Source organism: Castor canadensis, chromosome 8 (assembly GCF_047511655.1).
Source record: "Castor canadensis chromosome 8, mCasCan1.hap1v2, whole genome shotgun sequence".
In the NCBI taxonomy this organism is placed as follows: Eukaryota; Metazoa; Chordata; class Mammalia; order Rodentia; family Castoridae; genus Castor; species Castor canadensis.
Window position 1 is genome coordinate 138,487,944 of NC_133393.1, and position 14,882 is coordinate 138,502,825.

At 41.3% G+C, this 14,882-nt stretch overlaps 1 protein-coding gene across 4 annotated transcripts in view; it reads right to left on the minus strand.

The window, feature by feature from the left end:
* The window catches only part of Gnptab (N-acetylglucosamine-1-phosphate transferase subunits alpha and beta), an 81,548-nt gene that overhangs the window by 27,596 nt on the left and 39,070 nt on the right, over positions 1-14,882 (minus strand). For all 4 annotated transcript variants that reach the window (XM_020169551.2, XM_074084237.1, XM_074084236.1 and 1 more), the window contains 3 exons: positions 11,929-12,134; positions 7,325-7,389; positions 6,847-6,981 (listed from right to left, as the gene is read on the minus strand). In XM_020169551.2, the coding sequence (XP_020025140.2) occupies positions 6,847-6,981; positions 7,325-7,389; positions 11,929-12,134 (406 nt within the window). The remainder of the gene's footprint in view (positions 1-6,846; positions 6,982-7,324; positions 7,390-11,928; positions 12,135-14,882) is intronic.

The following is a 14,882-nucleotide window of genomic DNA, read 5'->3' on the forward strand; positions in this document are numbered from 1 at the left end:
GCAGGTGCCACTGGGCCTGCAAGAGCCATGCAGCTTGCAGGGGTGAGGGAGATACTGCTGGAGGAGCTGCTGGCTGGGCTGAGCTTCAGAAGTCAAACCTGGCCCTTCTGATACCAAGGAAAGTGAACTTCAGAGGATCATGATTCAAGGCCAGAGTGAGCAAACAGCTTGAGAGACCCCCATCTCCAAAATAATGAGAGCAAAATGGACTGGAGGCATGGCTCAAGCCGTAGAGCACCTGCTTTGCAAGCATGAAGACCTGAGTTCAAACCCCAGCCTCACCAAAAACAAATAAACTTGCTGGAGAGAATCAGGAGTCAGGCTCTCACTAGATCTTAGGTGCTGCTTTTTACTGCCTTCTTCTACAGACAGGCTCTTAGGTCATCCCAAAGAAGCCTGGTTAACTACACCTGAAACACTGGGGGTTTCCATTTTAGACAAAGAAGGCAAAACAAAACACAATCTTGTTTCAATGTTTACCATTAAGGTATGAAGAAAAACTTTAAAAAGAAAGAACTCTCCAATGCCTGATAAAAGAGGAAAAGAGGGCTGGGAGTGTAGCACCATGGTTGATCACCACTGTCTCTCATGTGTGAGGCCCTGGGTTCTATCCCAGCACTAAAGAAAAAAGAAGAGAACAGAAAAGAGAAGAGAAGAGAAAGTTTAATTATAAAAGGGACAGTAGGTTCGAAATTATGAAGGGGACTTCAGAATTCCAAAAACAGACTCAGAGATTCATGGAATTATTTTAAATTACATCTTTTATTTCATAACTTATATTGGCCTTTTCACTGATAAAAAGTATAGCACTAAAACTCTCCTATTAGCAACTGTGCCTATGGCTGGTTTCTTTACATATGCATCAAAAACAAGGCAGAGATTTTCCTTGTAAGGAAAGTGGAAGACATTATAATAAGTGGAAAAGATATGAAAAGTAAGGTGCTTAAGGGAATAGTTATTTGTATAAGAAAGATTTTCTGCCACTGTAATCAACCAACTTTAAGTGGTGAAAAAAGGAAAGTGTTCTCTGCCAGCCTCACTAGGTGGCAGCCCAATCCTGCACATCTTCATTACTTTTGCCAGAATAGGGGGGACAGGAAGTGGTAAGGCCGAATGGTGTAGTTTCTCCAATTGTGGGCAACTGCCTCCTCCAAAGATAGCTGCTTACTTTAAATTGTAAGTCTATCAAAATCTTCAAATTATAAGTTTCTCAAAGAGAAAGCCACCTCCACATCTACTCCCTGCAGACCCACAATGGACATGCAGTATGACTAAGAAATAAAGCTGTTATTTTTAAGGAAATGAGATTTCAGAATGTTTGTTATTGTAACATCATCTAGAACAACAGGAAGGACAGATCTGTGTGGGTAGTGAGAGGGGATGGAGGACAGAGAGGGGTATATCACATGGTGGTCAAGGACAGGACCTAGGTGAGCTATAGTAACTGAGCCTCAGATGGGTGAATGTGTCCGTGAAGGACAATACAGATGATAATTAGGACAAGCAGTGCTGTAGAAACCCAGAGACAAAAATACTGCCAGGAAGACAAATTTAAGTTCTAATATATTTCCAAAGATAAACAGGCTTCAAAATTAGAGGACAAGAAATCAGTGGGTCTGTCAATTACTTATAACACAGACTGGGTTCCGCAGAGTGACGGACATGGAAACCATACTCCAAGGATGTGACACTGCAGTATGCTGTGTGGAAATACTTGAACTAAGCCTTAAACTTTATATTGTATCTACTGTATGGAATTGGACAGAGAAGGATAAACAGCCTTAGGGTATTTTTTTTCACAAATCTAAGAATTATACTGACTAAATCAAATCATAAGGTGTAAAGATTTAAAAAGTAGTGTAAGTAATCTTCACTTGTCAATTCTACAGGTGATGACTGACTATCAAGGCAAGATTAGAGCACACTAATGTAAAATACATAGGATCACTTAAAAATAAAAATACTGCCTATCGTGAGAGTGCTCTAATCATATAGCTCCACTGTTCTCAGCACAGTGTCTTACATCTAAAAACTGGCTTATGAGGCTGGGGATGTAGCTCAGCGGTGGTGCTTGCCTAGCAATTTAGCACACGTGAGGCCCTAGTTCTATCCCCAGCACTGAGGAAAAACAACAACAACAAAAAAGGTTTAAAAAACAGTAACAACCTAAGTATGGATACATGTTTTTGATTTGGGTTATCTGCATATACACAATGGAGCTATCTTGGGGATGGGATCCAAGTCTAAGCATGAAATTCATTTATGTTAAAACACTACTTATCCATATAGCCTGAAGGTAATTTTTTAATTTTTAACAATTTTGCTCATGAAACAAAGTTTCATATGAGGTAGATATGGAATTTCCCACTAGTACTGCAAAAAGGTTTGGATTTTGGAGCATTTTGAATTTTTGTATTAGGGATGTTCAACTTGTAGCATAATTTTTAGTAACTTTAAGCAGGTCCTGAACATAACTGATGGGGGCAGAGTCCAGAGCTTCACAATGCAGTTCCCACCTGCCTGCACCATCATTTCTGCCTAAAGAAACAACCTGTCCAATCTTCAAGGATCTCTTTCAAAACTTCTTTCAGGTCCCTGATTCACACAGACCTTTCCTGCCTCTCCATTGCAACTCTAAGTTTGTACCAGTCTCCTCAATAGCTACTCCTATATGATCTTGCTTTATACCCAAAAGCTTCGTAATTCATACACTGCTTCAAAACGTGATAAAAATACTCAAGGACAGGTCTCTACCCTCTCTTTTGCACACTCACTCAGCACTCACGAACACTGAATTATACCCAATGTGACAATTTACTTGAGAGCTTTGAGAAGATTTCTCATGTGCTCTCACATGTTAGAGAACAAAAACAGAAATCAAAAATAAATTGAAAAAGCTCAACTATGAATAAAAATGTCTGAAAACACAATTTTAGAGTGACTTGAAAATATTACCTGATTTATCAAAAAGGCAATTCCTGTGTCTGTCACATACAAAAATTCTTCCAATAAATTACTAACTAATCAGATCATGAAAGGCTCACCTCAAGGCACCTCAAACTAGAAAGTCTCTGATAGAAAAGACTGATATATGAGTCAACACAAAAGTTTTTATGAACTCAAACCCATTATCTTACAAATGAAAGCATTTTTAAGCCTCACATTCTCTCCTTGGGAGAAAAACATGCAGTTTTCCTCTAAGCAAAGCATATAAAGGTAAAGTTGTGTGTATACAACAGCTTGATCTAAAGGCACAGGTACCAAAACCTGGCGTGGCATGTCCTTAAAAGATCCCCCTTTATGAAGCCAGGTGCCAGTGGCTCATGCCTGTAATCCTAGCTACTCAGAAGGCAGAGATCAGGAGGATTGTGGTTCAAGGCCAGCCCAGGCAAATAGTTCCCGAGACCCTATCTTGAAAAAACCTATCACAAAAAAAAGGCTGGTGGAGTGGCTCAAGGTAAAGGCCCTGAATTCAAACCCCAGTCCACACACAAAAAAAATTAAGATCCCCCTTTATATTCCAAGGTGCTGCATATGGTGGTATGGTTGTAGTCACAGCGTTCTTCTTACTCATTCCTTCCACAAGCGCCAGGTCACCATCTGTGTGGTGGTGTACCAGTGAGTGGGAAAGTGTCTGTCCTGAGATACTCATGGCAGAACAAACCCTGAGTGGCATAGGCTTTGGCAAAGGCCTCCTGGAGGAGCCAGGAAGGATGAGGCAGTCCAGCTGTTCAGGTCCTGAAGACTATCACCCAGTAGCCTCCCTCCTACATGCTGCATGTCCCTGTGGCACGCAACCCCAAACAGAGCTCCAAGTTTCCACCCAAAATTCTGCTTCTCCCACTGTAGCACAGTGTGTGGTTAATGCCATCACTTCCATCTTCACTAAAAATATCCACTTCCACTTTCATTCTTCTTCTCTCTCCCCTGTGGCTTATGTCCTCATGTGATGCTGAGTGTCTCAGATGATTGTGCAGCCATTCCCACTGAAGCTTCCTACTGCCAAGGTCACTGAACAGGAATGTCTTACTGAGCTGTGGCACCTGTGCCTGAACAGGTTTTCCTGCCTCCAGCCCTTCCTGTCTAACACCTTCCACACCTGCCCCTACTATATTCCTAGAAAGAGACCACAGTGTGTCCATGTTCTGCTACTGACCCTCTCTGCCTCTGGGACAGGGTCCAGGCTTAGTTGGAGGTCTTTCTGTCCTCCCTACCTCTCCACCATCATCCCCAGCAAAAACCAAGCCCACATTCTAGCCTCCAGGAGCTGCCTCTTGCCTCCCTGAAAACACTGCTTACTTCCAAGCCTCAACCCTCTGCTCAGGCTGTGTCCTCTGCTTGGAAGTGCTGCTTCATTCCCTCTCTCCCAGGAGACTGTTTCCTATTCTGCAAACCTGCTTCCCCCTACCATGTGCCTAAAAGCAAGGTGTTCTCTCAGCACTTTTATAAACTTGTATTTGGCACTGATCATGCCCCATAACTTAAGTGCTTTTATCCACTCAGTTATCCCTAGCATAGCCCCTGGCACACAGGAGGAATTTAATAAAAGCTCATTATCTAAATGGATTGGGAACCCATGACAGGACATTTCATTCTCAGAGGACCCACGATAAAATCTGGAAATAAAGCCAAAGAGTCACTTGAAGCCAGGCATGATGGTTCATGTCTATAATCCCAGCTACTCAGGAGGCAGAGATCAGGAGGACCTGGGTTTGCCACCAGTCAGGGCAAAAAGTTACAGAGACCCCATCTAATCAATAAGCCACTTAGTGGTACGTGTCTGTGGTTCCAGCTACTGGGAGACAAAGGTACCAGGATTGTGGTCTGAATCCAACCCTTGGCAAAAAATGTGAGATCCTACCTAAAAAATAACTAAAGCAAAAAAGGGCTGAAGATGAGGCTCAAGTTGTAGAGGGCTTGCCAAGCAAGTGCAAGGTCTTGAGTTAAAAAAAATAGTCACTTGAAGAACAGGGCTCAAATGCTTATACACTCACTCCTGTTCTTCTTTCTCAATCTCTCTAGCCTCCCCACACCATAAACCCTAGTCCCCAAAGGTGATCACAGGTGTTGGAATCAGGCAGGTGACCTGCAGTGAACATGATGGGAATGAGCAGGCCACTGAGAGGTGGCAACCTCCATAAATACAGGCTGGACATCCTGATGACTCCAGCGGGGAATAAAAGGTGGGAAGGGACTCTAACCATGCATGGAGCCCATTGGGACTCCTTGTCCAACTCAAGACCCCACTCTACCTCTATTGCACACCACACACAACACTCAAGAACTCTGCAGAAGATCCATCACTGCTCAGGACTGGCATCCTTTGGTAGCACACACCCTTCTATCAGCAGACACATCAAAAGCAATCAGTGCTGGAGAGTGGCTCTAGCAGGATGGGAGACATGGGCTAGACACACAGAACAGGGATGGAGAAGGGGAATGAACCCCTTCTTTCTTTTAAAAAGAATTTATTGTAGTTGGGATTATATAAATAGAATGAAGAACGTCATTCTTTCTGCTGACAGTCAGAAGTACAATATACATGTGTCTATGGTTCTAGGACTAACAGCCATGAAGCCAATAGGTCAAATGAACTAAAAGAAAGCTATCTATGGTTTTATCTGCCCAAATAAGTACTAAAAATAATAATAAGTACTAAAAATAATGCTGGGGAAGGAGGAATAGAACATTTATTTTAGTAACTTCAGATTAAGAGCAAATTCGACCCTAATATAGCTGTACTTCAAAGTATAATAAAGAACACTATGGAGGAGAATATGAAAAAGAAAAAGCTCAGATGTCATTCACAGTGATCATGTGAACACAACAGCACAACGCATCTTAAACAGTGAGACATATATGGGGGGAAAAGGCTGTTAAAGGGAAGAACAGTGGGGTGTAAAAACCATCCACAAGGACTAAGTAAGAACTCCCTTAGTCACAGTCCCCACCCCACTACCCCCACTTTCATCCTCCCACCCCAAACAGATAAATGGCACATAACATGGGGAAGAAGTAGCAATCAGGCAAGTTAAACCGAGCAGAATCCAAAAAGCAATTATTTGCAAAACCAGAGCCTGTCAACTTCTGAGCCAGAGCTTTATGCACTCTACTCCAAGAAAAGAGACATTCATGTTTTACAGTCTGAACTATTTCTGACTGTAGATGCAGGCATCTAGACATAAGGCCGACTAGGAAACAAGCCCACATGGACTGTGTCCTAAATCTATCAGACAAATGGCTCTGAAACCAACAAATGCTAAGGACAAGGCATGTCATAGGCCTCCTCCAAAGTCAACCCTAACACATGATACAGTCAGGCCTGAAGAGTGACTAAGCCTAAGTTCTAAAACATTAATGCCTCCATTAGTTATTAGTGACTGAGAGTTTTACATCATCAAATGTTCTAAGCATTTGATACACAGTCCCTTTATGAAAGAAAGCCTGTGTACTTACTACACTATGACTTTCCCCATCTCCTCCTCCCAGGCCTCCATTTCCTTACACCGAAAGTGCTCTCAGGGCTTTTGTCTGCTTTGTCCACCGTTGCATCCTCAGCAGCTATTACCTGACACATAGTAGGAACTCCTCTTTTAAACAAATGAGTCCTGTTTCAATCTGGGAAATCAGAAAACCAAGTAAGACTCCTAAAGGTTTTCCCACATTAAGAATAAGGAGTAAGTGCCTTCCATAAAGAGCTACCTTTATGGTGGAATATTGTGACAGCACAGTCACTCTTTGCCTCTTATGACTGTTGGCTATACTCTGAACAAAATGGGCCACAAGAGAAGTATCATACATTATATTAGATGTGCCATGCTGGTGGCTCTTGTTCCATGATCTTACCAGCTTTATTTTTGAAGAAAGATTTTCTGGCAATTTTGTTTTCAGTTGACTTGTTTCCTTGAATGTTGGTGGAAATCCACTCAGGAAAGCCAAATCTTGCATCAGCACTAACCCAGGAACTTCTTTATCTGTTGTCTAAAATAAGGGGAGGGGGAAGAAAAAACAACCTCAAGTCACTTTCCACATCATGAGGCTGGTGAAAACTTTTAGCTGAGAATCTAGGAAAGATATACTGAATCACACAACTTTAAAATAAGAATGCCAATATTACCTCAGTCAGCACTCACTCACCCTAGCAAAAAAAAGGCGGTACATGTCTGTAATCTCAGCACTTAGTAGGTTGAGATAGGAGGATTGAGAGTTCAAGTCCAGCCTGGGCTACTCAAAACCATTTGAAAAAACCAGCTTTATTATTATTCCTACTTTTATTCTAATCAAAAGTATAATTGTACTTTTAATTGAATTTAAAATAACATACCAAGTAACCCCTCCAAACTGTCTGTTTGCTGTTTCCTTTAAACAGTCCAGTGTGGGCATCTTCAACTACAATGAAGAATAAAATAAACAAGCATATTTTAAACAAATATTTAAATGTGCTATCTGTCATGACACTGTGCAAATCATCTTGAGAGCTATTAAAGTAGTATAATACATGACCTCAAAAAAAGTAGCTGGAGGAGACAAAATTAACACACTCAACAAAGAAGGAACAAGATAAATTAATATACAATTAAGCAATAAAATTTGCATCACCAAAAGAGATTTATGCAGGCAGCAGAACCATGGAATACTTTATGGTAAGTGGTCAAATACAGCTGAATCTCAAAGAAGGAAATGACAGGATGGCAGAAGTTGTCCATGTAAAAGTAAACACGGATATGGTTGAGAAACAAAGAGGACTGTTTGACTAGACTAAAACATTTGAGAATGAACATGTTAGCAAATAAGGGTATCCAGACAAAGGAGGTCCTGGAACACCAGAGGGCAGCATTTATGTAACCAGCAGGGAGCCCCTGCAGATCCCACCTTCTCCTAAGAGGTAATTTTCTCATAAGGAGCAACTGAAATTCATAAGGTGACGCTGAAGACTGCAGATTGGCAGGTGGGAAGGACGCAGCCCAACCTGGACAGAAATCTGAAGTGAAGGGCACACGCAAACAGTGAACCACCATAGGCTACTGACATCTAAGGACAGAGGAAAACAGGAGAGAGGTGAAGGGGCTCCAATTCTGCTCTTCAAAATGGGCAAAGAAGGTGGATTCTGCAAATTACAGACCAGGAAGATGGGTGGCAACCCTGGGCAAAAGTCTCAAGTGTACTATACAAATATAAATGGCATAGAGCTGGGGATGTAGCTCAGTGTTGCAGCATGTATAGAACCCTGGCTTAGAACACCAGCACCACAAAGAGCCAGTGAGTGAGTTGGTAAGCACTGGAGAAAGGAAAGCTTTGAAACACACCATTTGTTTTTAAGGAAGAAATGGCTATTAAGAGTATGAGTCCATTTCAAAAAAATTTATCTGATGGCTACCATGGCTTACACCAGGTACACAACCCAACCCCGTTACTTCTCTAGGCTCCTCTCTTGCCTCTCACCGTATTACTGTTTTCCAGCCACACTGGTCTCCTTGCTCCTCCTCAAACATGCTAGATACACCCCGCCTCAGGTCCCTTGCACTAGCCATTCTACTTCCCCAGATCACGCTTTCTGCAGATACTTATGTTGCTGGATTCCTCATTTTCTTCACATTTTCACTCAAAATCACCTTCTTGGTGAGGCTTGCTCCTACAACTCAATTTGGAATTTCTACCTCCTCAGTTTGACTGACAGTTCCTCTCCTGCTTTCCCTACTCAGTGTTTCAACAGTATTAATCTTCCATGAACTATACAATTTACTTTTGTGTGTTAATTTATTTATACATTGTGTGTAAACTCAAAGAGAGCAAAGACCATCATCCATCTGTGTGTTATTATATCTTTAGCACTGAGGAGGTATTTGGCATGGAGGAGGCACTTAATAAACAACTGCTGAATGAATAGGTCTGCTTGCCTTGCACATACAGAACTACATGAAATAGAACGCTCACTACAGTTGACAATTTTTTTTTTTGCAGTGCTTGGGAATGAACACAGGGTCTTGCACATGCTAGGTCATTGCTACCGCTGAGTTATGTCTGCAGCCCAGTGGACACATTTTAAAAGTAATCTGAGAAGAGCATTCTAGGATCAGCAGACCAAAAGTGAGAAACAAAAGGCCACATGAGGGAAGGATTACTGACATGTGACCACAGAGGGTACACTCTGACCTTTGGACTAAAGTTACGTGCAGCTGGGCTTGGTAGTACCTGCCTCTAATACCAGCACTAAGGAGGTTGAGGCAGGAGGACCTAAAGTTTGAGACCAGACTGGGTCTCAAAAAAATAAAAAGAAAGTTATATGGAAGCAGTTTGCGGCTTCAGCTATTCCAGAGGCAAAATGAATTGCCACAGAAAGAAATAATTTCTTATAAATCAAAGGGTATAAGCTTCGTTGGAAAACCATGTTGTAGAGAAGTGCCAGGTCTGGACTACAGGCCTGGACTATGTGTGACTGTTAAAGTATAAAGGAGCTCACAAACAGACCACTGGTGTACTTGGAAAAGTTAAAATTTCCTTCCAAACTGAAAATACTTCAGTACCAGAACAGCATATGTCAGCCATTATTCTGGATATAAACTGGTATATATCAAAGTTTCAGCTCAAAAAAGAAATCACATGAGAATACCACAAACTCCTGTGCCATCAAAAATAAATTATGAGCCAGGCATGGTGGTTCATGCCTGTAATCCCAGCTACTTGGGAGGCAGAGAACATGAGAATCAAGATTCAAGGTCAGCCCAGGCAAAAGTTAGCAAGACTTTCAACAAAAAACCAAAACTGAGGGCTGGAGACACAGCTTAAATGGTAAGAGTGCCTGCCTAGCCAGTGCCAAGTCCCTGATTCAAACCCAGGTATGGCAAAGGAAGTCTAGTGTGGTAACACTGTGTCTGTCTGAGCTAGGCAATAGATAGGAGGATCAAAGTCTGAGGACAGCCTCAGGCAAAAAGTAAGACCAAATGTGAAAAATAACCTAAACCCAAAAGGGCTGGAGGCAGCACTCAAGTGGTAACTACCTACCTAGTAAGCATAAGGCCCTGAGTTCAAACTCCAGTACCACCTCCCCCAATTTTCTTTTAAAATTACAAATTAGACTGCAGTATAGGAATGTAGAAAAGTAAAAATAAAATTAAAACATTATGAATGCTCTAGTCTGGGGGCTCCATGGAGATATCAGACGGGTAAGGAAGAACAGAAACAAGGTCAGGAGAGGGAAAAGGAAGGGGTGCAGCAGAAGCAAAGGCCCAGCACCTCTAGTGTGACTACACCAACAGCTGCAGCACAAGGTGGGAATGAGATCAACAGCACAATCCCACTGAATCTGGAACACGGTGGTGGGGGCAGGGGGAGGCGTTATATCCATGTGAAAGGCAAGTATGTACTACTAAAGCATTAGCTTCAAAGAGACAATAACCAATAAAGTCAGGCTTTTCAGATTTATTTGCCAGTGTGTGCTACGGAATCTGTGAAGGAATTCAGACTGCTGTAGAGGAAATAAATTGAGTAAGGTATGAATCTAAGAATTATTTGCAAAACACAAAAGCAAATGATAGGACAAGGTTAATTGTTAGCTATCTAGGTTAAAAAAAAAAAGTAGGAAGGGGGCAAAGATTTAGCCTTGGAGGTCTGATACAGACAGAATGGAAGGTAGAGAGCTAAGACTCTATGGTGTAGAGGGAACCACACGGCTTCCATGGTAACCAAGTATAACCCACGCCCTCCAAGAGTACCAAGAGAGAAAAGAGGTGAGAACTGGGGACACAGACGTGGGCTCAGCAGTTTGGAGGCCATGTGAGAGGGTAGGATCTCTCAGGATGTGGGTGCAGTTTTATGCCAGCAATTAAATTTTCAATCCATCATCTAGCCAAATCACCTACCTATGGTCTTAAAAACAATAGAAGTGGGCTGGAGGTATGGTTCAAGAGGTACAGCACCTGCCTAAGACCCTGCGTTCAAACCCCACTACCGCAACAAAGTCAAACAAAAGACAATAGGAGTGTTCAGAGTTCTGGAAGCTGGGAGCCCAAGCTGGTACCAGCATGTTCAAGTTCTGGAGAGGGCTCTTACGGGTTGCAATGGCAACCTTTTCATTATCATCTCCCATGGTAGAGGACAGAGGGAGTCTCTGAGTTTTTTGTTTGTTTTGGGGTTTTTTTTGTTTGTTTGTTTTTTGTACTCAGGTCTTTTTACTTGTTAGGCAGGCATTACTCCTCCAGCCCTTTTTGCTCAGCTTATTTTGGGGGCAGGGTCTTGCTTTTTGCCAAGGCTGGCCTGGTCTGCAATTCTATTTTATACTCCTCACCATAAGTGGGATAACAGGCACACGTAGCCAAGCCTAGCATTTTTTCCCTGTTGAGATGAGTTCTTACAAACTATTTTTGCCCAGGCTGGCCTGGAACTGCAATCCTCCCCCCATCTAAGGCTCCCAAGTAGTTAGGAGGTGGCATGAGCCACCAACCTGAGGCTCTGGGCCTCTTTTATAGGGAGACTAATCCCTTTCATGATGGTTCAGCCTTCATGTCTTAATCACCTGCCAAAGGTTCCACCCCCTAAAACTATTAGGTTGAGGGGTAGGATTTCAACATGCAAATTCTAAGAGAAACACAAACATTCAGTCTGTAACACCTATATAACTTGATGTCTCAGAATGGAAAGTATGAATTCTTCAGGTATGTTCTGTCAAAACTTCAGAAACAACCTTATTGAGGTGTTCCACAGTAGAGAAATAGCCTGCAGAATGAGTTAGAGCCAAGACAATAAGGTAATTATGAGTTCCAGATAAAGGTCCTCAATGGGTATTTAGCACAAAAGGGTATATGGAGTGAAAGATGTAATCATTTTCTGAGTTTGGGATAACATACAAAGGCAGTACAATGGCAGTTTTTTACTTCTCCTTATGCATTTTTAGTTTAGCAGGCATTTGTTTAAAGTTGAATAATTTCTTACCATCCTTATTACTGTCAAAAACGACGACAGACACATTAGTAGAGGGGTTTTTCGGTTTTGCAACATTGAATACATCGCTTGCAGAATGAAAAGAAGGATAAAGGGATGGCAAGTCCTTCAGGGTGCTGTTGGCCGGCAGGGGTGGGTCCAGGACAAGCATTGGCACCTTAATGCAGTGCGTCAGCAGGCATTCCAACTGCTTCTCACTGTAAAGAGAAGCCAACACGCTCACAACTACGCTCCTAAAACTTAGTCAGCATGAAAAGCTTGTCACCCTACTGAATTCAGGAGATTTCTATGTAAAAAAAAAATTATACATTAATAAATGAGAAAATTTATCTCAATATAAAAATTTAGCCAGTTAGTGAGTATGGCATAACATTAACAAACAGGTCACACTCTAAAGATAAGAGTTTTCAAACTCCCATCAATAAAATAAAATTGCCACCCAAACTGACTAACTCAAAAGTCTACAAGAAACTAAGTACTTCATTATTATCATTAGTAAGGATTATACATAATTACAGTGAAGCTCACTGTTAGGCTGATTAGTTAGTAGGGAGATTCTGGTTAGCAGAGAGTCATGTTACCTAGCACATTTTACCCATTCCAGTTAGAGTACAATCAGTGCATTGGTCATTACATAGATATAAATGAAAGCAAGTGTGACATGGTTCTAACATGAATTTATATAAAATATTTCTATCTGAGTAAGAGAAATACCTATAACAAGCATTTGTTAACCTGAATAAACAAATAGGCAAAGAACACAGCTAGGAAATTCACAAGGTGGGCACTACAATGAATTAGACAATGTACAAAACTGTTCAGCCTCCCTCATAATCAAAGAAATGCAAAAGAAATCAATAGTACTCCTCAAAAAATGATGACTCAACATTAGCTGAGCACAATTAGCACAGCACACCTGTTCCTCTCAGCACTGGTGGCATCACTTCATGAAGGAACAAGTCCTTGTGGAAGCAACTTGGTTGGGTGTATATATGCAATATATAATACACAAGTGTCCATATATATTGAAAGGTATGATGCATGAAGACAATGCATTAACATAAAACTAAAGGGTAAGATACAAAATTGCACATAGATTATAAACTGTAACTATTAAAATATGCTTAAGAAAATAATAAAAATGATAATTGTGGAATGAAGGTCCAGAATTATGTGTTTTGTTTTTCTCAGTCTCTCCATAATGTTGCACCATTAGTTTTATTTAAATAATTTAGGTTATTTTTTAAAAACAGTATTAAGCCAGGCGTGGTGGTACAAGCCTGTAATCCCAGCACTCAGGAGGCCGAGGCAGGAGGATCTATCAGCTCAAGACCAGTCTAGGTACATAGTGAGACCCTGCCTCAAAATAAATAAAAACCACTCAGCATTTACATTAGCATAATTTATAAATAAAGCCACATAATTAATATAAAAAGATGATATAGGCACCAGGCAGGTGGTGCATGCCTGTAATTCCAGCACAAAGGAAGTAGAGCCTGGAGGATGGTTGGCTTAAGGCCAGTCAGTCCAGAGGCACCTGCACACCCATGTTTATTGCGGCACTATTCACAATAGCTAAGTTATGGAAACAGCCAAGATGCCCCAGCACTGACGAATGGATTAAGAAAATGTGGTATCTATACACAATGGAATTTTATGCAGCCATGAAGAAGAACGAAATGTTATCATTCGCTGGTAAATGGATGGAATTGGAGAACATCATTCTGAGTGAGGTTAGCCTGGCTCAAAAGACCAAAAATCGTATGTTCTCCCTCATATGTGGACATTAGATCAAGGGCAAACACAGCAATGGGATTGGACTTTGAGCACATGATAAAAGTGAGAGCACACAAGGAAGGGGTGAGGATAGGTAAGACACATAAAAAATTAGCTAGCATTTGTTGCCCTTAACGCAGAGAAACTAAAGCAGGTACCTTAAAAGCAACTGAGGCCAATAGGAAAAGGGGACCAGGAACTAGAGAAAAGGTGAGATCAAAAAGAATTAACCTAGAAGGTAACACACACGCACAGGAAATTAATGTGAGTCGACTCCCAACCAGCAAAAACACTTGTTTCTTCCTATTATGGCTTATACTCTCTCTACAACAAAATTAGAAATAAGGGCAAAATAGTTTCTGCTGGGTATTGAGGGGGTAGCGGGGAGAGTGGGTGGTAAGGGAGGGGGTGGGGCCAGGGGGGAGAAATGACCCAAGCCTTGTATGCACATATGAATAAAAATAAATAAATAAATAAATAAAGGCCAGTCAGGTCTGCATAGTGAGACCCTAGCTTAAAAAAAAAAAAATTCAGAAAGGCAATTAGGATCATCTCCACAAATAACTTTTTTAAAGTCTAAGTTAAGTAAAGCAGTGGCAATTAATAGATATTTCTGCTTGTCAGTGAGCCAATCTTATTTTAAGGACTTATCAGACTCAAGTATGATTCAAATCAAATGTATCTATCAAGAGAGATATATCTAGCCGGGTGGGTCACGTCTATAATCCTGCTACTCAGGAGGCAGAGACAGGAGGATTGTGGGGCTAAGCCAGCCCAGGCAAATAATTCATGAGACCCTATCTCATGAATTATTATTATTTTTTTGGTGTGTGTTAAATACCTAACATACACCAAAAAAAAAGGGGGAGGGGGGGCTGGTACAGTGGCTCAAGATGTAGAGCCTGAATTCAAGCCCCAGTACCACCAAAAAATAAATTAATTAATTAAAAAAAAATACATATATATATATATATATATATGGAGGTGGAGGGGAGAAGGAGAGGGTGGGGGGGGGGAGAAAGAGGGGGCAAGGGGTGTAGGGGGGAGAAATGGCCCAAACAATGTATGCACGTGTGAACAAATGAATTTAAAAAAAACTGTCTATTATCAGAGAATGTGACCTTTCACATTAAGGTCTCAGAGACTGTTATGAAGAAGTGGATAAACTT